Below are 22865 nucleotides of genomic sequence, written 5' to 3' on the forward strand. Positions count from 1 at the left end.
TATCAACTTCTTAGCATATTGTTTACCAGCCCTTTTGATAATTCCACGAACAGCAAAATAAACTAAGTTACAAACAAAACAAAAAAAGACAAAATGACATTTTAGCTCGTAACAAACTACCAACCTGCCCCCACCCCCCCACCCCCCCTTACCAACCGCTAAAACATATATTTACCAACGGTTAGTGTTACAAATTACCAAGCCAAAAAAGAATAAGAAAAAATGCTAATTAAATCGGACTCGCAAGTAAAAAGAGAAAGTAGATTATTTATGTCGTAAGTGGTAGTTTATTTGAGTTGCATCCGGTAGTTCATACCTCACGGAGCGTTGCTTTCCAACAGGTACCTCCAATTCCGCAACTTGTTCAGAGGGTGGTTTAACCAATTCCATGTTAGGACCTTCCTAAGTGCTGGTATCTGATCATAAGTGATAGCAGGTACAACACGGCCATTCCAAAGTTCAAGGAACTTGAGCATAAAATAACCACAATCAATGCTTCAAAAAAAATATGTGAGCTATCAAATACAAAGAAATGTCCAACAGTGAACAAAGCATAAGTTAGATAGAAAAGAAGAGAACATACTTGTTATTTTGCTTAGGAGCTTCAATGAAAACCAACTCATAGTCATCAATCTGTTTTGATGAACTGGAGTAATTTATACGATACATGCACTTGATAGCATCGACTAGATCACTAGAATGATTAATGAGCGATTCATCATCGTGACCACGCGCGTAATCAAGAACTTCAAACCTTTTTTTCTCAAAATTCAAGAACAAGTGAATACCAATGACCACATGGCTTCTTTTCTGTTCCAAGATTCCGAAGGACACCAAAACACAACCGAAACAAAACAAAAAAAAGAAAAGATAAAAACAAAGGGTCGGAGAAACATTAAAAAATAAAATGTTCACAAGTAACACAAATCGAAAAACATAAAAACACGAGAAAAAGTTTACCAGATTTTGGTGACTAAGTTTATACTTATCATCCATCCCGAAATGTTTCGCAGTATTCTTGAATTAAATATTCTTTCAAGCAAATAAACAGCTTACTATCCATGGGAAAATTATCTTCTTCTTCGGACAGTCAACCTGAAGAACAGCAATTCCAATTTCGGCAACCGTTGTTGACAGTTCTCCGAAGGCATAACGCTACTAGCTAAGTCACCAGTGGAAACCCACATAGGGTCAATCATCAAAAACCTTGATCTCGCCGTAAAAAGGAATACATGATCAAACTAAGTTGCTAAAAAGTAATGAATTATCTAAAAAGAACACCATTGCGTATACATGAGAAACCCGACATACTCGTTTTATTTTAGAGTGTTGAGAGTCGCCGTTGTGCTTTATAACTTGCTGGTACAATAATTCTTGCTCATCGGTGCAAGTTACTCGATTGTATGGAGGTAGCATGAACTTCGAAGGAAGAACGACCCTTTCCATGCGTAGCCTGGTCCTTGGAGTTCTACTGGCAACAGGTAAATTATGAACAGGCACTGGCAAAGCTGGAGTAATATAAAGGACCTCCAAATCATCTGAGAAAATCAAAAAAAGGATAATTAGAAAGTGAACAAAATGTAAAAAAACAAGGACATGATATTCTATATGAAAAACTTAACTACTAAGATAGAGTAGGACATACCAGCTTCATTGTTACTGATTTCGGTGGCAATTACAGGATGCAATCCGTCTACAGAGTCATCAAAACAATGTTCTTGAAAGTCAGTTGCACCTCCGTCTTCATTGACAAAAATAAACATCACCGCACATGTAGCCACAAATAAAAAAACAAAAATGAAGGTATAAAAAGAAAAAAGAAAAAGGTCCAAAAAAACAAAAGAGATAGGGAAGAAAAAACAAACAGTACTCACTCACACAGATCGATATTATTCATAACAAAAAAGGTAAAATCATCCATTACATATAAACAGGGATAAAATTACATAGCGTTCATACAGGATATTGTTCACCCATATAAAATAAAATAAAAAGTTAATACATCGACCAACTCAACAACACCATCACTTCGCCACACCCCAATGATACATAAAAAAGGCAGGTTTTGTAAAAATAGCAATTAATTCTTCTTCTTCCTCCCTCTCTTGTTCCTTGAAAACGTATTACGGATACTTGCATTTACTTGCCCTGATGGTACGCATTCTCGCATATATAGATTACAAGTGGGAGATAATACGCGGAACGGGCGTAGATGAATTGATGGAACAAGACATGCACGAGAAAACATGTAATAAGTAAAAAAAGGTTGAGTGAAAAACAGAAAGAACATGAAAATAAAAAGAAAGTAAAAACTGTAAAAATAAAACACAAAAAGATAGAAAAAATGATCTAACCAGTAGGAGGGATAGATGACACATTTGCAGTTTCTGATTCTTTAACAACATCAGCAGAAATGGTAGAATCATGACCATCAGCATTTCCTAATGCCTCTGCGCAAAAACAATGATATTGTGAGCAGAAGCGTGACAAAAAAAAAAGCAATCAAAAAAGAGCACAAAACAAAAAATCATATTACCAGATGGAGAAGCGCTTTTATCAGACGCAGATGTATTTACAATATGATAAGCAGACAGATCTATAGGGATGCCAGGAGTGAGACTCAGCTTGCCATCAGCAGCAACAAATTTAGCTCTCTTAACAACAGTAACAGTTTGATCTGATTAAAAAAATGTTTCATACTAAGTCAAACAAACAATGAAAGAATGAAAAAACAATGAATACAAAAAACATAAACCGATACAACGAAAAAACGAGAGAGCAAATACCTTGTGGAGAAGTCTGTTGCATTTTATTCAGCATCACGAGCAACAACAACAAGTTGTTCCAATAGAGAAGCAGATGCATGATGGTCAACATCGCCAACAGGATCAGCCATCCGATTTGTAACACCGGTACCGTAATCTTGAGGTGCAAAGCTAACTTCAACTCGGTTCCTCATGTGCGATTCTTGTCCCGTTGGGACGATTTCAATTGAAGACTTAAAAGGAACAACCACATCGGAACCAACCTCTCGCTGAAACCCGGGTACCAGCTTGCAAAGCTAACTTCAAGTGGTTCCTCGTGTGGAGATTCTTTTTCTGTTTGAACAATTTCACTTGTAGACTTAGAAGGGACAACCACATCGGAACCACCAACTGCTGAAATCGGCTACCGGTTGCAAAGCTAACTTGAACTGGATCCTCATGTGCATATTCTTTTCTCGTTGGAACAGTTTCACTTGTAGACTTGGAAGAGAAAACAAGCATCCTTAAAAACAACCCCATCGAAACAACCTCCGATAAAATCTGACTACCAGCTTCAACTACGAGTAGATGTTCCAAGCAGCTTGAATTTTTGTTGAGCCTTCAAGACGGTCTTTCAAAGTATACACTTTTGATTTAACTGCAACGTTATCAACAACACCTGAAGAAGTACCTCTAGGAGCTCGTCGTGGTGAAGATCTTGTAGCAACCTGACTTTTATAAACAGCTTGCCTGTGAAAAAGCAAAAAAACTTAAAATTATTAGAAAAAACTACAAAAACAGTGAAGTATAAAAACATACTATAGGATGGCTCTCCTCCCTCCTCCCACCTCCCACCTCCTCCTAGCCGGCGGCCATGGTTTTCCCCTCGTTTAAGATCCATGGAGGGTCTTCTTCACTGGGATTTCTCCCCGGGCCTTGCGCTCGAGGCTCAGGTGCGTCGTCGTTTTGGTTCGTCGGTTCACTTCTCCTCCTCTCCCTCGGCAAAGGAATTCTTCCTCGTGGTCTCTTTCTCCTATGCCTCGTTCCCCCTCTGTGAAGAATCTGTGGCTTTGGCTCTTCAATGTTGCATCGGTGGTCGCTGTGATGGATTTCGGGTTTTCATGTTAAGTGATAATCGCTTTCGATTCTCTGTTGCCTCAAATAAGGTTGGGCATTTTATTTACGGTCTTAAGGATCGAGTCTGGCCAGATTTCATTTGTCACTTTCATCTGTTTCGTGGTGATACTGCTCGGAGTGTGGAATTGGCTGCTGAGTATTGGCTGAATTCGGTTCATGGTAATCATTCTCCGGCTCCTGGATCCATTGCAGTTCGAACTAACTTGGATTTCCTCAAGGGCAATACTAAGACTGTAACGACTAATCCTCCTTATGGAGATTCTTCTGGTAACTATGCAAGTTCATCGCGAATTCCTGAGTCGTCCAAGTTTATTAATCTTGGTTCTTTGATGGCACCTCTGCCTTCAGCCTCGTTTGAAATTTCTCAGCCGAAAATTAAATTTGGAAGTTTTACCTTTGATTTACACTTGCCAAATCAACGACCGGTATTACCGCATTTTACTGGGAATTCTTTCAAAAAGGAAGTGATGTCAGTGATTGACAATCGGGGTCTTTTGGAGCATATCTTGGATTTACGTCAAGCTAATTACATGGAGCACGAAATTATTGCCTGCCTTAATCTTCCCTGGATTCCCGCCTCGGCAGATATTTTCGCTGTTTTGGATAGGTGCTCGACGTGCTCTCTTCATGGTCATCTAGCAAATTCGTGCCCTGGGCCTTTTTGTCACACCTGTAATGTTGCAGGCCACTCCTGGAAGAATTGTCCTCTCTCCTCCGTCTCTCAGCCTGTTACAGCCCTCTCTGCTTCCTGTCAATGTTGTTTGGGCCAAGGCCACTTCTCGAGACAGTGCCCAGGAAAGTTATTTTGCTCTATATGTTCCTATCTAGGTCATAGGGCGGAGGAGTGTGAGTCAATGCATGGCTCGATTAGGCGATTAACTTGGGTGATTAAACGAAAGGAAATCGTTGTAGCGGTTCGTCAACACCGCCCTCTTCGGAAGCAAGTTTGGAAGAAAAAGGATGTTGCGCGACAGGAAACCTCAGAGCAAATTGGGACTGATGACGCCGGTGTACATCCGTTTGAAAGTAATGATACTGCCAACAATTTGCAGGATTGGGTTAGTACGATCTCTAACAAGACAAAGCCTGTGGATGCTGAAGCTTTTCCTATGGATTTTGGCTCTAGTTCCGTGACAGTGAATCAACTGACAATCAAGACTATGAAGAAGAGTTTTTTTGGTTCGGATGTGCAAGTGATGATGGCTGGTCTTGCTATTAAAAGCCTGATGTTGCCTAACGTGAAACATGATAATAGTTTCTTTGTTAGCCTTTCTTTTGACAATAACTTCCTTTCGTCCCTGGGAGGTATGCGGTTTGTTGCTGAAGAAGTAGACAACTACTTTATCTTTGGCAGGAAGGTGGCTTTGATTTCACTGGATGCTTTTGCTAAGGAGAGGAGTTCTGATGGGGTTCGTCTTGCTGCAAATGATGATCTGGTGTTTAATGTGATAAATTCTCCTCGAGACAACTCTTGTGTTATCGAAGAAATCTTTGATGAGGTTGATATAGTCTGCGATAGTGATTTAACTGAATTGAGCAGTTCTGAAGTTGGTAAATTTGGTCAGTTGGGCATGTCAGAAATTCAGCATATGAGTACAAAGGAAGATGTGCAGCTGGGGTCTGTGGGCTTGCCGGTTGCTGGGTCATTGAGTCGCTCTGTTTGTAAGCAGCTGGAGGCGGTGGGTTTGTCTATTGTCCAATCTTCAAATGTTCAGGTCACTCCTTCTGATGATGTTCTCTTGGGCAAAGCAGCAACTCCGCTTACTAAGCGTGGCCTTCGTCGTGGTCTTCGTAGTGACAAGGACGGTTATGTTGAGATGGCAATCCCATATACTCCTTCTCGTCGCAAGGTTTCGCGGACTCCACTTGCTCCCAAACCTGAGGTGCTGCAAATTCAAGAGATGCAGAGAATCGGTGTAGAAGACTGTGGTGTGGATCCTGCGGATCTCACTGAAGAAAAGCTGCATCGTGAGCGCTCCACTTAACTTCGATATCAAGTTTTGTCGTGTGTGTGCTTTGCTTGTATTACTGAACCTTGATTGGTATTTCGTTTGCTCTGGAAGATATGCCGTCAAGTACACTAAGACACAGTTATGTGTGGTCAGTCTTAAACTGGAACATCCGTGGCATCAATGATAAGGACAAGTGGCCTATCTTGCGAAACAAAATTGAAGAAAGTGGCGCTTCGATTGTTTGTTTGCAAGAAACTAAAAAGGCCTCTTTTGATAATTCCGATATCCGGAAGTTTGCGCCCAAAAGGTTTGATCATTTTGTATGTGTGCCGTCAAATGGAGCTTCTGGTGGTATTTTAATTCTATGGAATAGCAAAGTTTTCTCTGGTCGTCTTTGCTTGCAAGAATCATTTGGAGTGGCCATTGAATTCACCTCGTTGGTTTCTTCTTTTGTCTGGACTTTAGTGAATGTTTATGGTCCGTGTGTTGAACCTCGTCGCACTGAGTTTGTTTCTTGGTTATTTAATCTGGACATCCCTGTGACTGCACATTGGCTCCTTCTTGGAGATTTCAATTTCTACCGATCGACTGAAAATCGTAACAGAGATGGGGCTAATATGAATGATATTTTCACGTTTAATGAAATTATAAGTCATCTGGGTTTGGTTGAGCTGCCAATTAAGGGCAGGGCTTTCACGTGGAGTAACATGCAGTCGATCCCATTGATGGAACAATTAGATTGGTACTTCACCACCACAGAATGGACTTTGACGTTTCCAAATACTCAAGTTCACCCTCTGGCTCGCCCAACCTCGGATCACATTCCATGTGTGGTGAAAATTGACTCAAAAATTCCTAAGGCTGCCATCTTTAGATTTGAGAATTATTGGATTAGGCAGCCGGGATTTTTCGAAGTAGTTGCAAATATTTGGGCAACTAACTGTCATGGAAATAGTGCAAGGATAATATCTTCCAAACTGAAACTTCTGAGAAAAGCCCTGAAGAAATGGAATGGTAACATCTCTGACATGGATACTATAATAAAAAACTGTAATGCGGTCATTCTCCGTTTGGATGAGTATGAAGAACAAAGGCCATTACATATCACTGAATGGAATTTTCGGAACATCATTAAAAACAAACTTCAACACGTGTTGTCTTGCAAGGACTTGCTTTGGAGGAATAGGTGTACAATTCGGTGGGCCAAGTTTGGGGACGAGAATTCTGCCTTCTTTCATTCAATGGCTACTGTAAGGTATCGGCAAAATCACATTGCAAGGTTTACACTTGCTGATGGATCAGAAGTTTCTGATCATCAAGAGAAAGCTGCGATTCTTTGGACATCTTTCAAGGATAGACTAGGTGTTTCTATGGATTCTGTAGTTCCTGCTGAAGTATTAGAGATTGTGCAAAGAGTTGAAAATCTGAAAAATTTGTCGGCTCAATTCACTTTAGAGGAAATTGATAAAGTTGTTCACAGACTTCCAATTGACAAATCGCCTGGGCCAGATGGCTTTAATGGTCAGTTTTTAAAAAGTTGTTGGCAGATTATTAAAACAGATTTTTATGCCTTATGTCAAGACTTTCAGGATGGGAAAGTTTCTCTCCAGAGTATTAATGACTCTATCATAGCACTAATTCCCAAGAAAGCTTCGCCGGAGACTCCTAACGATTTTAGGCCGATCTCTTTACTGAACTCATGTCTTAAACTCCTCACCAAGCTACTTGCAAATAGATTACAATCTAGGATTGTGGATGTGGTTCATAAAAATCAGTACGGCTTTATCAAATCTCGAAACATTCAGGATTGTTTAGCGTGGTCGTTTGAGTACCTTCATCACTGTAAATCTGCAAAGAATGGTGCCATCATACTGAAACTTGATTTTGAAAAAGCGTTTGATCTAGTAGAACATTCAGCTATCATTCAAATTCTTCGGCAGAAAGGTTTTGATGATGTTTGGCTTGGATGGATCCAAAATATATTGAGCACTGGGACATCTTCTGTTCTTCTTAATGGCATCCCTGGGAAAAAAGTGTGGTGTTCGTCAGGGCGATCCGTTATCTCCTTTACTGTTTGCTTCCACTTCTGATATTCTTCAAGACCTAGTGAACAAGCTGAGTGATGATGGTATGTTAGTTCCTCCGGTCCCTTTTGATGGCCAGGATTTCCCCATTGTACAATATGCGGACGATACACTGTTGTTTTTGGAAGCTAGCTTCGCTCATCTGCAGGTTCTGAAACAGACTTTACACACTTTTCAATTGGCAACCGGGCTGAGAGTAAATTATCACAAGTCATGTCTTGTTGCTGTAAACATTGATGATAATCATGCGAATGTGTTGGCAAGTTTTTTTGGCTGCACCGTAGGCCGAATGCCTTTCACCTACCTAGGTTTGCCAATGGGGACAACTAGGCCGACAGTTCAAGATCTTGCTCCACTTGCAAACAATGTGGAAAGGCGTCTGAATGCTTGCTCCCGTTTTTTGAACTACGGTGGCAGGCTCACCTTTGTAAACTCTGTTCTCTCGGCCTTACCCACATTTTATATGTGCATGCTCAAACTGAATAAAGCTATCATTAAAACAGTGGATCGTGCTAGGAGACATTGTTTATGGGAAAAGAAGGACAAGGAAAGACATAACTCTCTTGCTGCCTGGCAGATGGTATGTAGACCGAAAGACAAGGGAGGGCTGGGTGTCATAAATTTGGAAATACAAAATGATGCTTTGTTGCTTAAGCATTTGTTCAGATTTTTTAACCATGCTGATACCCCTTGGGTTCATATGACTTGGCAAGCATATTATCAATCTGCTGTTCCACAATCTGCTGGTCGGGTGGGCTCCTTTTGGTGGCGAGATGTGTGTGATCTTCTCACTACTTTTCGTGGAGTGAGCAAGTGCAATCCTGGTAATGGAAATGCAATTTTGTTCTGGAAGGATAGATGGAAAGAAGAGCTCGTTTCTGAGGATTTTGCAAGGTTATACTCCTTTGCCATTGATACTGATGTAACCCTCCTGCCCATGTTGAGATGTACCGATGTAGAGCAGCTGGCAGATCATTTTTCTTTGCCGTTGTCTGAGCAAGCTTTCCAGGAGTTGGTTCAAGTGTTGAAAATTTTGAATGACATGAGGCAAGAGTATCTTAATAGGGGGACACCAGATAATTGGACCTTTCTGCAAGCTAATAAAGCATACACCCCTTCTACATACTACAAGTTCATCTTTGATGGTTTGTCAGTCTCCCCGGTGTTCAAGAGGCTGTGGAAAAGTAAAACCTTACATAAACAAAAGGTATTCGTTTGGTTATTTCTGGTTGATAGATTAAACACCCGTGATATGATGGAAAGAAGACATTGGACATTAGATTCGGGAGTAAACTGTGTTATGTGCAATCAAGCTCAAAGAGAAACACGTGATCATTTATTTTTTAACTGTGGTTTTGCCCGTAAGTGTTGGAGAAAGGTTGGCATTGTGTGGGACTCTAGTCAAGGTTCTCTGGATATGTTTGAGCGAGCCAAGCAGAATTATTCAGGTCCAAGTTTTTTTGAAGTTGCCACTAGTGCTCTGTGGGGCATTTGGAAACAACGTAATGGTCTCATTTTTGAGAAAGTGCAGCCATCAATGCAGGCTTGGAGGATTATTTTTAAGAAAGATCTATCTGTAATAGTTCACCGGGTTAAGCCACGGCATAAGCAAGCACTATCTGAATGGATCGATAGCTTCTAGTGTCTCGCTAGATTTTCTTAGCTAGCTAGTTTCTATCTGCTTTTCTCCCTTTCACCTCGTATGTAAATTTCTCTGTACTTTTTCTATCATTTAATTGAAAATTACACCGTAGGGGTTTCCCCTACGGTTTTCTGGTCAAAAAAAAAAAAAAAAAAAAACATACTATGTCATGCAATACAACCAGCGTTTTGATAACTACCAGAAAAAGGCATTGGTAAGTTCATGAGATGGTATTTGGTAAAATTACACGAAATACAAAAAAAGAGCAAAAAAGAAAAAGACATGAATACATTTACAGCGAAAAAATGTAAGAAAATGCAACGACAGAAATGTTGATAGCTACACATGAAATACATTGGTAAGTAACTTCAAACGGGGTCGATCAAAAATACCTTCTGCCTCTCACATTGGGCTTCTTCTTAGGAGCAGATGACGGTTCATTCTGTACAGGATTAACAGAACTATCCTCGCGTACAACACAAGTACGTTTCGCTTCAGAGGCATCGAGAGCACACCTACTCCTTTTCAAATCATTCACGACTTCGTTGATTGTCTCACTGACAACATCATAACCATCGTATAATCCTTTCACATTGCCTTCATTCATTACAAGCAACCTCAAGGCTAGAACTCAGAACTTCGCCCGACTTCGTACCGACGAAATGACAAGCACCATCAAGCACCGGCATCTTTGGCACGAAGAAGATCAGCTTCATTTGTTTCAGTATAAAACTTGCTTCCCAATATCTAAATCTCGCTCATCAACAACACCATCAATATGCATAGCAGCAGTAGTCCGCAAGATTTTCAAGACCCCGAAACACAATCCTATTATCTGCCGATGCAACAAGTGATATCAGCTTCCATAAAACGTACTAGAGCATCAAGCATCGATGGTTCCGCAACAAGCATAATCAATATCCATGGGTACACCGGTGGAAACCAGTTCAGGAGAAACACCGGGAACAACTGTCGCAACACCGTAAAGAGTTGTCCGGCTTGGCACTCCCGCACATTCCGACAACACGGTATCACCATGCTCACCTACATCCACATGACGTCCGCTTTGAATAACAAAGCGATCAGCAACGGCTTCATCAACATAATCACCGTCATTGTCGAATGATAACTCTCGCCGTCGTACATATTGTCACCGAAGTTGACAACAGGTACCTTATCGCCTTGACATGGCGCTTTGGCACCACAAGCGGCTTTTGCAGCAGACCTGGTAACACGAGTTTGCTCAACAACACGGGCCTCGGCCAGAACATTAGTTTGCTCAGAGACAGGTGATGAAACGGAATCAACAACATTCAATGGATCAGCAGTAATAGCACCTCCGACATCTGTAGCATCAGCACTCTGGTTGCAAAGGACATCCCCTCCGACATCTGTAACATCAGCAATCCGCTTGCAAGGCACATCCCCCCAACATCCGTAGCATCAGCACTTTGGTTGCAAGGCACATTCTTGAGACGGTGTATTGGTGATTTCCTACAATCTTATCAGACGATCATAAGTTGATTGCGCAATAGGAGAGGTTGTGTTTGCAGCACCTCCATCATGCGATGAACGAGAGGCAACGATTTGAGAGCGTAATGTCTTATCAGATTTTGCAAGTATACACAACTTCGTCATCATCAACCTCAGTCAAACCTTGCACAAGCTTACTCATTAGACCAAGTGAGACCGTACGCAAACTCACCCATTAATCTAGAAACCTTGTCTTTACGCTACATCAAAAAACAACACACAAAAAATGAAAAAGGTTAAAATTCATTTAAAAAAAGAGATATACTAAAAAAATGTAATGGTACTATACAAAATTGAAAAACAAAAAACTAAAAATAAAAAACTTATCACTGTATCATACATTTTTCGGGCAGTTAGGTGCAGTATTGGTTTCAACCCATCTTTCAAAGCTAGCTGCACCTCCAAACAAGTTGAAATTTATAGCAAGGTGTGGCTTCAACTGATATTAGTGACAAGACAAAAACAAAAAATGCATCAGCTTGCACAAAATCGACCACAAAGGTTCATGTCATAACATGAGAAACACAAAAAAGATTAACTAACCTCGAGATTCCCATAACCAGATCCATCCCTTTTCAAGTCAGCATCAAGCACAAGTATCAACATCTTTCTTTGACCATATATTAGCAACAAATCTACCATCCGGAAGGTCAAGGTTAAGAGAGCTAATATCCAAAGAGTCAACATACAAGAATCGAATATGGAACAGGCAGCCTCCGTAAGGCTTCCCAAGACAAAGCTCATCATGCAATCTGTCGCACACAAACCGACAAAGGTTCATGTTCCCGACATTGCTAATGTTGTCCTACAAAAAAATAATGTAAACACCGCGTAAAAAATGATTGTTCACATATATTGATAAAAAAATTGAATGATTTTTTAAAAAACTAGAGGATAACACATATACCAAGATAGGATAACATCTCGTTGCCGACTTTGTTAGACGTTGTTGGTGCAAGCAAAGTACAAACAAGATACATCATCCAAACTTGCTTGAAAATGTCATCATACCGAGTCATCTCTCGACAAGCATTGTGAACACACCAAGTAATCTTCGGCGTGCTGCTATGGCCAGGAAATAACAAAGGACCTAGACGAGCCTCTATGATAGAATCCATTGCATACACAACAGGAATATCCCCCGCGGAAGACCGAGTGTACGGTAAATGGAATCAGCATTGAGAGGGATTCTACCACGCCCTTGAATGACAAACTCTCGGGAATGACTATCATACAAAGGAGCGAGCCAGCTTATCAATGGATTGTGAAGAACATGGCACTTGATGTCAAGCATTGAACCAAGATCCATATCCCCAATCGAGTTCTTCCGATCGTAACTTAGATGTTCATATAACCCGACAACAGAAGAGGAGACGCCCGATTCCTAGCGCGCTCACTAGCATTGGGCATTTTGCGAACACCTAGATGATCACCACCTTGTTTCTTGCTGCCCGCCATTGAAACAACAACGCTGCAATACAAAAACAGATGCCATGATAATGAGAAACTCTTAGTAAAATCAATTACCATAACAGGGAAAAAAAGAGGTTGGTAACTTCAGAATGTATATATTGGTTAAACGTTGAGATACTAGTTGATGAAGAGTGAGTAAGTGGGTTGGTAAAACAAACCCCATAACAGGGATTTGTGAACACCTAGAAAAACAAGTCGCATGATCTCTCGCTTTCTCCTGCTACAATTACCATAGAAATTGTGGACAAAAAGCAAGTGCAACAGAGCCAAAAATCGGACTACAATGAACATTGAAATAAGTGAAAACGCAATTTACAGCCGATCCCATAACAGAGATTTGAGAAAAACGAGGTACGAAGCAGAACCTAGGCGAAGAACAAAACACACCAAAAAAAAACCCTCGCCGGAACAATCCCTCGCCGGACAAAACCAAAAATCCCATCAGAAAAATAATCCAAGGTGGAACAATCCCTCGCCGCACAAAACAATACCGGCCGACGAGACCCAGATAACAGAGGTTTGTGAACCGAGGAACGAATCAGGAACCTAGGCGGAGAACAAAATCCACCCAAAAAGACAAACCCTCGCCGGAACAATCCATCGCCAGACAAACAAAAAACCGATCAGAAAATAAATCCACGGTGGAAAACAATCCCTCGCCGGACAAACAAACCGGCCGGCGAGACCTAGATCTCCCCACTAGATCCAGCTTGGAATACTAACCTTACAAGCGCCGAACTCGACTGGAGCTTGCTAGTGAAGCGACGGCAGGAGAAATCTAGGTCGCGCACTAGCCACGAGGAACCGGAGCATCGACTCCGCCGTCGCCGTCGCCCTCTCCGTCAGGGCTGAATGAGACGAGAACAGGGGAGAGAGGATAACGGGCGGAAGGAGGCGAACCCCAAATCGATTCGAAATAATTCGAAAACGACGGGCCGAAAAGGGAAAGTCGATCGGTTACCAAAAATAGAAACGAGCGTGACACGCGTGACGCGGCGAAAAGGGAATTGCCTTCGCGCGTCCGCGCGAGCGCTCCGCGCCGACAAGATCCGCTCGCTCGAGCGATCGGTTGCCAAGAAGGGGATTTGCCTGATATGGTATCCTCCACGCTCAGTATGCGCATAGTACGCTCGCCACTTCATTGTTTTCTTCTGATGATTTGCACCCACGCTATGCCAAGAGTTACCAATTCTGTCGGACTCAAGCTTCCCATCTTTGTGGTACTGCTCGGAATTCTTTTTCCAGTGTACTGTCCTCGGCCGCTCATCAGTTCAATCATTTGCCACGAGGGACACGATACGATATTCCTTACTTAGCAAACCAAAAAAAAAAAAATCGAACGTCTTACCATTTTTAGCGAGATACTCGTGATCTGAAGTCATAAAAAACAGAATCCAAAATTTCTTTTGTGAAGTTGTGATGTGATGTCATTTCTTCAGTTCCATCCGGTTTTATACCTTTGTGCAGAAGAAGCGTTTGCTTTTTGAGCCAAGGCAATAGGCAACTTCTTCAGTTCTTGCTGTAATCTCCACCCTAGTCTAGTGGGCCTCTGAGATTTGGCCTTCCAACAACCATCAACTTACCCGTCGGCCCAACCATCAGAAACAGGGCCCAACCTGATCGATTCTGGGGTTCACAAGTCGGGACTCGGAAGAAGCCACACCAGAGCTCTACGGGCTACGGCGAAGCGCAGAGGGGGCGAGAGAAGCGAGCACCAGGACGAGAGCCGGAGAGGAGACGCGAGGCGAAGCAAGGATGAGGAGGGGCGGCGGAGGCGGCGGCGGGATGATGGACGACGAGGGCCGGGTTGAGCACGCGCAGATCCCCAACAGCTTCGGCCACGAGCTCCGCGCCTGCCTCCGCTGCCGCCTCGTCAAGACCTACGACCAGGTACCTACCCCCCGCCGCCGCCGCCGCGTTCCCCTCTCGCTACCCGTCCATCGGGACCTAGGGTTTAGGCCGCGCCCCGTTGGTTCAGTGAATCCGTGCCTTCGCGCTGGGTAACCCGGGGGAGATTTCGGTGTCGAATTAGGGTTGCCTGATTTCTTAACGGAGCGAATCGTCGTTGGATCGTACTAGGGTTTAGCTGCTTGTTATCGACTTCGACCTCGTACTTGGGTTTCCTGTAGATTATGCGGTCCGAAATTTGTGCGATTTTTGTGGGACGAAAACTCCTATGGCACAAGCAGAGGGAGGCTACCCACGGCGATGTATTATTGCTGTTGCTCTTATTTACATCTCCTCTATCTGATTGCTCTATGTGATCTGCAGTTCAGGGAGAATGGCTGCGAGAACTGCCCCTTCCTGGACATGGACAAGGATCGTGACAACGTCGTAGGCTGCACCACCGCCAACTTCACTGGGTAATTCCATTCTACACTGCATTCATGTACTTGTAATGGCTAGTGGTGCTCTCAAACTTTCTCTGGTTATGTTTTTCAAATTACTTCATGATAAGAGGAATTCCATTCTACACTGTATTCATGATGTACCTTGTGCTTTAACCTACTGCAAATTGGCCTATAAACATATAAGAGGAGAAATAGCTGTGGTTTTTCTCTGAACTTCCAGTCTTCCACTCTTTGGGTTGATTTTGGTGAGTAGTTTATAAAGACATTTTGCTGGTGCAAAAGCACATAGCATATATGTTCATGTAGTGTGACTTGTGTAATACAGAAAGTTGAAACAGTCATATACTCCCTATAAGAATGTGCTGCTGCTAAAAGATGTTATTTCCCCAGACATGGGTTATGTAGGTCCTGTGCTTCCCTTTTACTGATTTTATTGCGTGCATCGTGGTTTGCAGAATAATATCGCTGATGGATCCCAATAGGAGTTGGGCTGCTCGTTGGTTGAGAATCGGTGAGTTTGTATTAAAATAGCTATCACACAGCCCTGTACTTCTATTTGTCTTTAAGTTACTTTCTCTTTTCAGCTTGGTTTACTTTATGCTATTGCATTCCTAGCCCAGAATGATATGCACTGTTGTAGACTGCTAAGAAAACTAGTTAGGCCATGTACAGAGAAAGCTCTCCTTGCTACAATATACTCCCTCAATTCCAATGAATATGGCGTTTTTTTTTAAGTTTGACCAAACTTTATAATGAACTATCAACAACTATAGTTATAAATACCATATGAAAATATATTTCATCATGTATCTAATGATTCTGATTCTGTATTGTACATGTACTGCTTTATTCTAAAAACTTGGTCAAACTTTACATAGTTTGACTTCTCAAAATATAAATATACAACTTATTCATTGGAACGGAGGTAGTACTAATAAGTAAGATTTATAAATAACACTAGGTGGGGTGTCTGGATGAGAAATGCCTATACCCTTTAAGAACATTTTGACGGAAATAGGTTGTTAATTCATTCCATTGTCTGCTTGCTGCTCTTATGTTAGGCATGTCTAACATTTCACATTGGGATCTTGTTTAAACTGTCCAATTGCATTCTTGCTAACCCAAGTGCACTCTCTTGTTCCTTCTTTGTTTCCCTTCTGAAGTCTTCTATACACTTTCATGTATCACATCTTGATACTGGATCCAATATTTCCACAATTGTATGAATGAATCTACTGAAATTTTAATTGATTTTCGTCTCAAAACTCAAGACCATAATCTGATTAACATTTTGCAGTGATGCAATCCTTGTTCAGTTACCTTGATTTACATTTTGTTGGCATGATTTCTGCATCGTGAAACAACATCAATTTGATTATCCTTATTTGTTGGCTATATCTACCATGTCACACCATTAATCTAGGTGCCGTCAGTGTCAAAAGAAGTCCCATACTAGGAGGTTCCACCAGTTATTATCTTTGAGTTAACTTGAGAGCTGCGCTGCCCGAGCATTGTCCTTTTTAATCATGTGATCCTTTCAGTTAATTACCAGTAGTTCACAGTGCTGCTATGCATTACTCCGGTAGCCCCGGACTTGCTGGAACCTGGATGACCGTGTGTTTATCTTCTGTGTCATAACTCATACACGGCCTAAAAAGATCTAAAAGAAGTGTTGCTTTGTTGGTCTGCAGGGAGATTCATTCCCGGGTGCTATACTCTGGCTGTTTCTGAGGAACTTCCGGAGGAGTATCAAGTAAGAAACTGCATGCTCACATTTAGCAAGAACTTTGACACTCTTGTACAATATATCACTTAATAAAAAATCATGATCTTTCCAGGGGATGTGCCAAGACAATGATGTGCAGTATCACCCTCCCAGGCGTGCGTGAACAAGCTCAAGTTCGCGTTGTCCTCATCCTGAAGCAGTACTATGTAGTTGCTCCTGTAATGTCAGAAACTACCAGAACTGATGGGTCCTTAGTGAATTGATCGCGCATGTTCATGTTGCCCTCATCCTGAAGCAGTACTATATATAGTTGCTCCTGTAATGTCGGAAACTACCAGTATTGATGGGTCCTTTGTGAATTGATCGCGCACCTCTGTGCAGCTGGTGGGACAATCTGAATGACATCTAGTTTAGTTCACGCAAGTTTATAATATGAACTGCTTCCTATAATATTAGCTTGTAATGGCTGCACTGGGCGTAGTTCAGTCCAGGAGTCATCGTTGTGGTAGTAGCTTTGCACTTCTAGCAAGATTCCAGTTTACACCGCATGCAGAGACGCCAGTGAGTAGCGCCCGCATGTTGCTGCTGTCTACACATGCACACTGAGGATAGGCAATACGTCATCATAAGTATTGCAGGAACACCATGACAGATCAAATATCCACTTACAGTGAGGAAGAAATTGACGGTTCACAATGTCATTAAGCAAGAAATCCACACAAATTTATGATCGAACAAGAGCACAGACGAGAACATGATGCCAAGCAATACACACGGATGAATACACAGAACAAGGTCTAATGCATTTCTTTTCAGCATACAGAGAACAAGGTCTAATCCTTTTATTTTCCAAATTTCCAGTAAAAAGACATCATACATTACATCTCTGAAAGCATTATAAGAATCATCAACGTTCTTTCTGGACGGCCACCATCAGCACATCAAGATCCACAGCAGACCTTAACTGAGCATTCACATGATCACATCTAGTGGGCATCAGGCAATCGACTGAATGTAATTTAGTCTGCAACTGAAAACAACTACCACATATTTCGATTTCTTAAGAGCATCAGTTGTAAATAGCAAATCCTAATAAACAAAAAATATTTTTTTACAGCAGCCTAACTTTACATAACCCCGCAAGTTTGGAAAACAAACAGAGACGATGCGCCTCAGGTCGAAATTGGCTCCGATGTTTGCAAAACCGAACAAAAGTACTTGCGGGAGATATGCATACTTCTTTCAACTGGTTACCGACATGCTACCAGAACCATTCTTACTTGAGTGGATGCAGTGAAAAGAACTTAAGGAAGGGCGCTACTTATTTAGCATAATAAATCATAATTAACTAAATCGTCTTGATGAGCACATTGGCATATATACTCTGTAGTCTATAAATAATATCTTTCTAAATTGGTTTAAAAACCTCTTACCTACAAGATTCTATAACCTCTTAACTACAAGATTCTATAACCTCTAGACGCTAACTTCGTCTCAGATAACATCATCATATGATAACTTAAGTTAAAGTGTGATTAATCATTCAGAAGCTATGGTGCATCATAAACGAAACAGTAGAAATAGCAAACACAGAGCACCGCTGAGAGAAAAACTAAATCATATCAAGATCTAAGTTCTGAAATCCTAGCATGCAGAATCATGGACAAAAGTACTTTTATGGTTGAACTGCTGAAGTAGTGAAACTCTGCTGAATCAATTGAACCTTACTTGTCAGCATAACAAGTGCAGACAGCAAACGATGCAAGCAGGCAGCAAAATGATCAGCATCATCAAATCCCAGTATCATCATTAATCATCACCGCCATCACCACCATCATCATCATTACGGGATACAGCACAAACAATATCAACCGCAACAGCAACTAACTTGTGTTGGTCCTTTATCAACCAGCATCTTCTCACCACATCATGTAACTAGAAAGGTGCAAATTACCATTTAAAGTAAGTACCCAACACTGAAAAGGAGAAGTAATATTGAGTGCTAATTAAACAAGATTGAATGGGAAGAAAGTGAAGTACATATAGTTCTAACAAGCATCCAGATATCCACAAAGCATTATCTGCAGCTTGAAGCAGCCACTGATATGAAGCCCCACAGCATTTCAGTTGGTAACTAAACAGTGCTTGTAACTATAGTGTTCACAACCAAGCAACTGAACAGCCTCTGGTAGGAGCAGCCCTGTTCCGTTCATCCTATAGAAAGAAGAAGCACAAGTTATGTTTATCACATGTAAGATAATGAACTGCGATGACATAAATAATATTTAAAAAACTTGACCTCGGTCGTTTGATCTTCAGTTTATGTTGAAGGGCTACGAGAGCATGGAGATCGGTCCTCATTGCGCTTAACAGGAGATCCCTCACGAGAAGATGGCGTCCTGCGAGGTGAACGACTAGTGCTTCTACGCGCAGGCGACACACTGCAAGCAAACATTAAATGGCATCGTTCCAATTCAGCAAGATAAAATAAACAAAGTTGATTCCCAAATGTGCATACCTGGCTCTGCCACGCCTGTTGTCATCCTCAGGACTGTAGCTGCGGCTCCTGCTACGACTAGGGCTTCTACAGGCAGCCAATAATGTTTATTAAAAATAACGTACAGTATAATACAGCAAAAAACCAGTGATCATATAAATGTGTGTACCTGTCCCTGCCACGCCTCCTGTAATCATCAGGACTGTAGCTGCGACTCCTGCTACGACGATGATAATCCCTCTCTGTGTGCCTGTCACGTCCATATCGCTCTCTACTCGGACTCCGACTTCGCCTTCTAGAATAATCTCTGCCCCGATGATCATCCCGGTACCTGCAGATGTGGTACACATGTTTTTTTTTACATCGTGACAAGAAGAGCATATAACAAAGGAAATCACAATAGGTTTTGTCACTGCACAGCGCAATATCACAATCTGATAGCTACCTGAACAATAAAGCATTAGGAATTTAGTAGTACGGCTAGTATCCAGTGCCCACCGGCGAAACTAGAAAGCAACAAAAGGAGGGCTACACTATTATGCAAATTTGACAAAAAGCAATGTATGAATTGAAGCAAGGCATGGCAGCCGCCACATTATATTACTCTAATTCTGGTTTGTATGTCAAAAATGAAATATGATATCTGCCAACACAACAGGGGTATAAAACCATGCCATGTACACTGACTTGATATTGCAAAACTTAGTGGATCTCTGTTACTCACACGTCTACAGCCCTATTTTTGCTGTCTTTATAATCGTTCTATTGAAGAGAATCACAAGCCACATGAGAGAAGCTCCTAGGGGAAACCGGGCAAATAAGGAATATATGTCTAAATGTATAAAGATCTAGAAAAAAAAGTATTACCCCCGTCTTGGACTGCGGCTTCTGGACCGACCCCTTGACCTTGGGAGCGTTTCCATGATTCTCCCTTTTTGACTGCAAAGTTCAGGCAAAATAATATTATGTACAGTTGTGGCTCTACTTCATTCTTTTACATACGACAATGTCCAGGAACTTTTCAAGAGAATCAAGTCTGACAACATAGTTTACATGCCAACACACATATGCTTAGTTACCATCAACACTACAGAAGATAATAAACGAGAAAAGGCTTTAGAAGTAGCACAAACATATCAGAGAGTATTATACTTCCTGCTTATTACCATTGCCAAGGGAAAATTCCCCAAAAAAATATCAGTACATGGGCACTGTTTAAGTAAAAATAAAACAACAGGTTCATGATCCCCATACTGAGTGTAATATGCACACAATTCATAATCTAGAACATATTAAGAACTGAACTGTTGAGGACAGAGAATTAAACGAAGAACAATACCCCAAGACCATATTGCACAAGGAACAGATGTAACCTAACACTTCCGCAATGATGGTTAAAATATAAGACAATTCATGGCACCGAAACAGAGCAAAATCTTCAAGACCATCAATTGCTTTGATCTAGTATACTGATTATTCTGATGCACGGCAAAAAGTTAATGCAGTGCCTAATATACATCCAACCAGGAATCAACGAAGTTTACATTCAGCAAATGACAGATCCATGTAGTATCACGTGTGCTGAAAACTAAGTGTCGATATCACGACTTAACCCACAATCAAGCCAGCGGTAAAGAAGAGAAATCACATCTTACATCCGCTCAGCGTTCGGGCCGTACTTGGCAAACTGCACCATCATCTCCCTCCCGTCTACCAACCTCCCTGAAAAGTAACCAAGTAAATAGAACATGAACCCAAAATCCTAAAACAGCATCTATGATAGAAATTCGGAAATTCGTATGGGGAGGTACCAACCGTCCAATCGATCGACTGCCTTCTGCGCCTCGTCCTCGTACTTGTACCTCACGAAGGCAAACCCTCGCGAGTCGCCAGTCCTACAGAATAGATAGATGTAGAAACACGCAAATTAACTTCCACAAGGGCACAACCCTAAAATTTCCGCCTCTGGTATCGGAGTCCTATGTGGTATACACCCAAACCCCCACACGGCAGACACGGATCAGCTAACGAACCGGCTAGCGAGCGAGCGAGGGAACGAACAAACCGCACCTGCGGTCCCTGGGGATGTAGATGTCGACCACGTCGCCGTACTTGTCGAATAGCGGGAAGAGGTCGTCAGCCGTCGTACCTGCGAGGGAAACGCGCACGGGGAGGGTGAGACCCGCGCCGGCGATTGGGGAGCTAGCCCGCGGGCGGGAGAAGGGACGGGCGCGGCGGGGGATACGGAAGGGGGAACTCACGGAAGGTGATGTTGAGGACGAGGAGGGAGTAGGTGTCGCGGATCGGCGGCGGGCCGGAGCGTCCGAAGCGCGACATCTCGCCGGAGCCGGCGGCGGAGGCGGCGCGCGGGCCGGAGCGGAGCGGCGGTTGCGATACGTGGCGGGCGAACGGAGGGCGGGGACGAGGAGCAGAGAGATGTTGGGGAGGACGCGGCGCTGGGTGGGTGGCCACAAAACTTGGCGATCCTTCTAGGCTCGCACGCGGCACGACGGAGAAGCACATAGGCCTGACCTGGTCGGCCTGTTTCTAGTGGGCGTCTCTGGATATCACATCGGACCGGGCCGGGCCGACCATACCTTTCCTTATCCGCGAGAAAATTGCCGGTAACACCACAGTTTGTCTAAAAAAAAACTTGCTTGTGCAGTTTTTGCAAAGAACACACTCTTAGATACTTTTTGCACAAAACAACAAGTTCTGTTATAAACTGTTGCACAATACACTAACCTAGTTGTTAATAGGATAAATACTGAGTTAAGCACATATGGCCGTTGGCAATGCCTCTAGTGTGGGTCCCATTGCAGCTCACCACAAGCAAAAAAAAAAGAGAGAGGTAGCAACGGTGTTGACGGTGGTCGAGCCCAACGGTGACGCAATAGACCACAACAGATGCAGACAAGATCCTTTTTCGGTAAAATGCAGACAAGATCCTAAGCAAGGGATCCTTTTTCGATACAACGGCATGTACGGCGACCATGTACATGACCTGGCGGCGCCATGCACGCTCTCGACGGGCAATCTCCGATACGAGGCATAGTCATCCGTCTCGAGGTCATGCTCTTACATTTTTTCTAATCTAATCCCTCAGTTAACTCCACATCACTCTATATAAGACACACCGTAGGGCTGTGGTGCCGCGACGTAGGACGGTGAGGCCCCTCCAGATTGCACCATAGGGAGGTCGCGGGGCTCGGGAGCAAAGCCATGGGCGGCAGGGTGGGCCATTGGAGCGATGATGGGCACCGAGACTGAGGGTGAGGGAGACCGAACTAGGCTGATACCATATGAAACGTACATGAGTTTAGGGTTGTGGGAAACAAAGTTCGATACCCTACAGGTTCGGGCGTCTTGTATTTATATGTAGTACATGTTACATGAGTATAGTCTAGGTATAGTCTAGGTGCAATAGTACAGAAACTACAACAGTTTAATACTCTCTTGACATGTAACACCTAGAAGCAGCCGTGACGTCGTCTTCTTCCGGTCCGACTGTCCTCTGTCGGCATGACCAATTTGGTGCATGCAAATTCATGTTGGAGGCCAGGTAAGCACTGCTAGTGGTCCTTACATGCTTAATTTACATCAAAATCTGATGTTTTGAGAAAAAGAATCTTAGGTTGTCTTTTATGCAAAAACTCTACCAACAAGCGGTGGTATGTGCAATTTTCTCCTTATCCGCACTATTACAGGTATTTTTGTTCTAAAAAA

General features: G+C 42.5%; 2 protein-coding genes across 2 annotated transcripts; one reads left to right on the forward strand and one right to left on the reverse strand.

Annotated features, from left to right (window-relative positions):
* Positions 1-14314: 14314 nt before the first annotated feature.
* On the forward strand, positions 14315-17060 carry LOC124676526 (transcription elongation factor SPT4 homolog 1-like). Its single transcript, XM_047212569.1, has 5 exons — positions 14315-14455; positions 14837-14928; positions 15372-15427; positions 16608-16669; positions 16755-17060. The coding sequence occupies exons 1-5, from the start codon at positions 14321-14323 to the stop codon at positions 16803-16805; spliced, it is 396 nt and encodes a 131-aa protein (XP_047068525.1). The 5' UTR covers positions 14315-14320; the 3' UTR covers positions 16806-17060.
* A 1369-nt stretch (positions 17061-18429) lies between these two features.
* Positions 18430-21505, reverse strand: LOC124676845 (serine/arginine-rich splicing factor SC35-like). Its single transcript, XM_047212869.1, has 9 exons — positions 21401-21505; positions 21210-21288; positions 20955-21034; positions 20795-20861; positions 20007-20078; positions 19309-19470; positions 19161-19226; positions 18942-19083; positions 18430-18856 (listed from the first exon to the last, which is right to left on the reverse strand). The coding sequence occupies exons 1-8, from the start codon at positions 21474-21476 to the stop codon at positions 18963-18965; spliced, it is 723 nt and encodes a 240-aa protein (XP_047068825.1). The 5' UTR covers positions 21477-21505; the 3' UTR covers positions 18430-18856; positions 18942-18962.
* Between the last annotated feature and the right edge of the window lie 1360 nt (positions 21506-22865).

Source organism: Lolium rigidum, chromosome 7, assembly GCF_022539505.1.
Source record: "Lolium rigidum isolate FL_2022 chromosome 7, APGP_CSIRO_Lrig_0.1, whole genome shotgun sequence".
Taxonomy (NCBI): Eukaryota; Viridiplantae; Streptophyta; class Magnoliopsida; order Poales; family Poaceae; genus Lolium; species Lolium rigidum.

Bases quoted from the DNA above. Each gene is read 5' to 3' on its own strand.
- LOC124676526 (XM_047212569.1), top strand. From the start codon at position 14,321: ATGAGGAGGGGCGGCGGAGGCGGCGGCGGGATGATGGACGACGAGGGC. The intron at 14,456-14,836 runs GTACCTACCCCC...TGTGATCTGCAG, and splicing joins TCGTCAAGACCTACGACCAG to TTCAGGGAGAATGGCTGCGA. The intron at 14,929-15,371 runs GTAATTCCATTC...CGTGGTTTGCAG, and splicing joins ACCACCGCCAACTTCACTGG to AATAATATCGCTGATGGATC.
- LOC124676845 (XM_047212869.1), bottom strand. From the start codon at position 21,476: ATGTCGCGCTTCGGACGCTCCGGCCCGCCGCCGATCCGCGACACCTAC. The intron at 20,079-20,794 runs GTAAGATGTGAT...TGAACTTTGCAG, and splicing joins GGCCCGAACGCTGAGCGGAT to TCAAAAAGGGAGAATCATGG. The intron at 19,471-20,006 runs GTAATACTTTTT...CCACATCTGCAG, and splicing joins AGCCGCAGTCCAAGACGGGG to GTACCGGGATGATCATCGGG.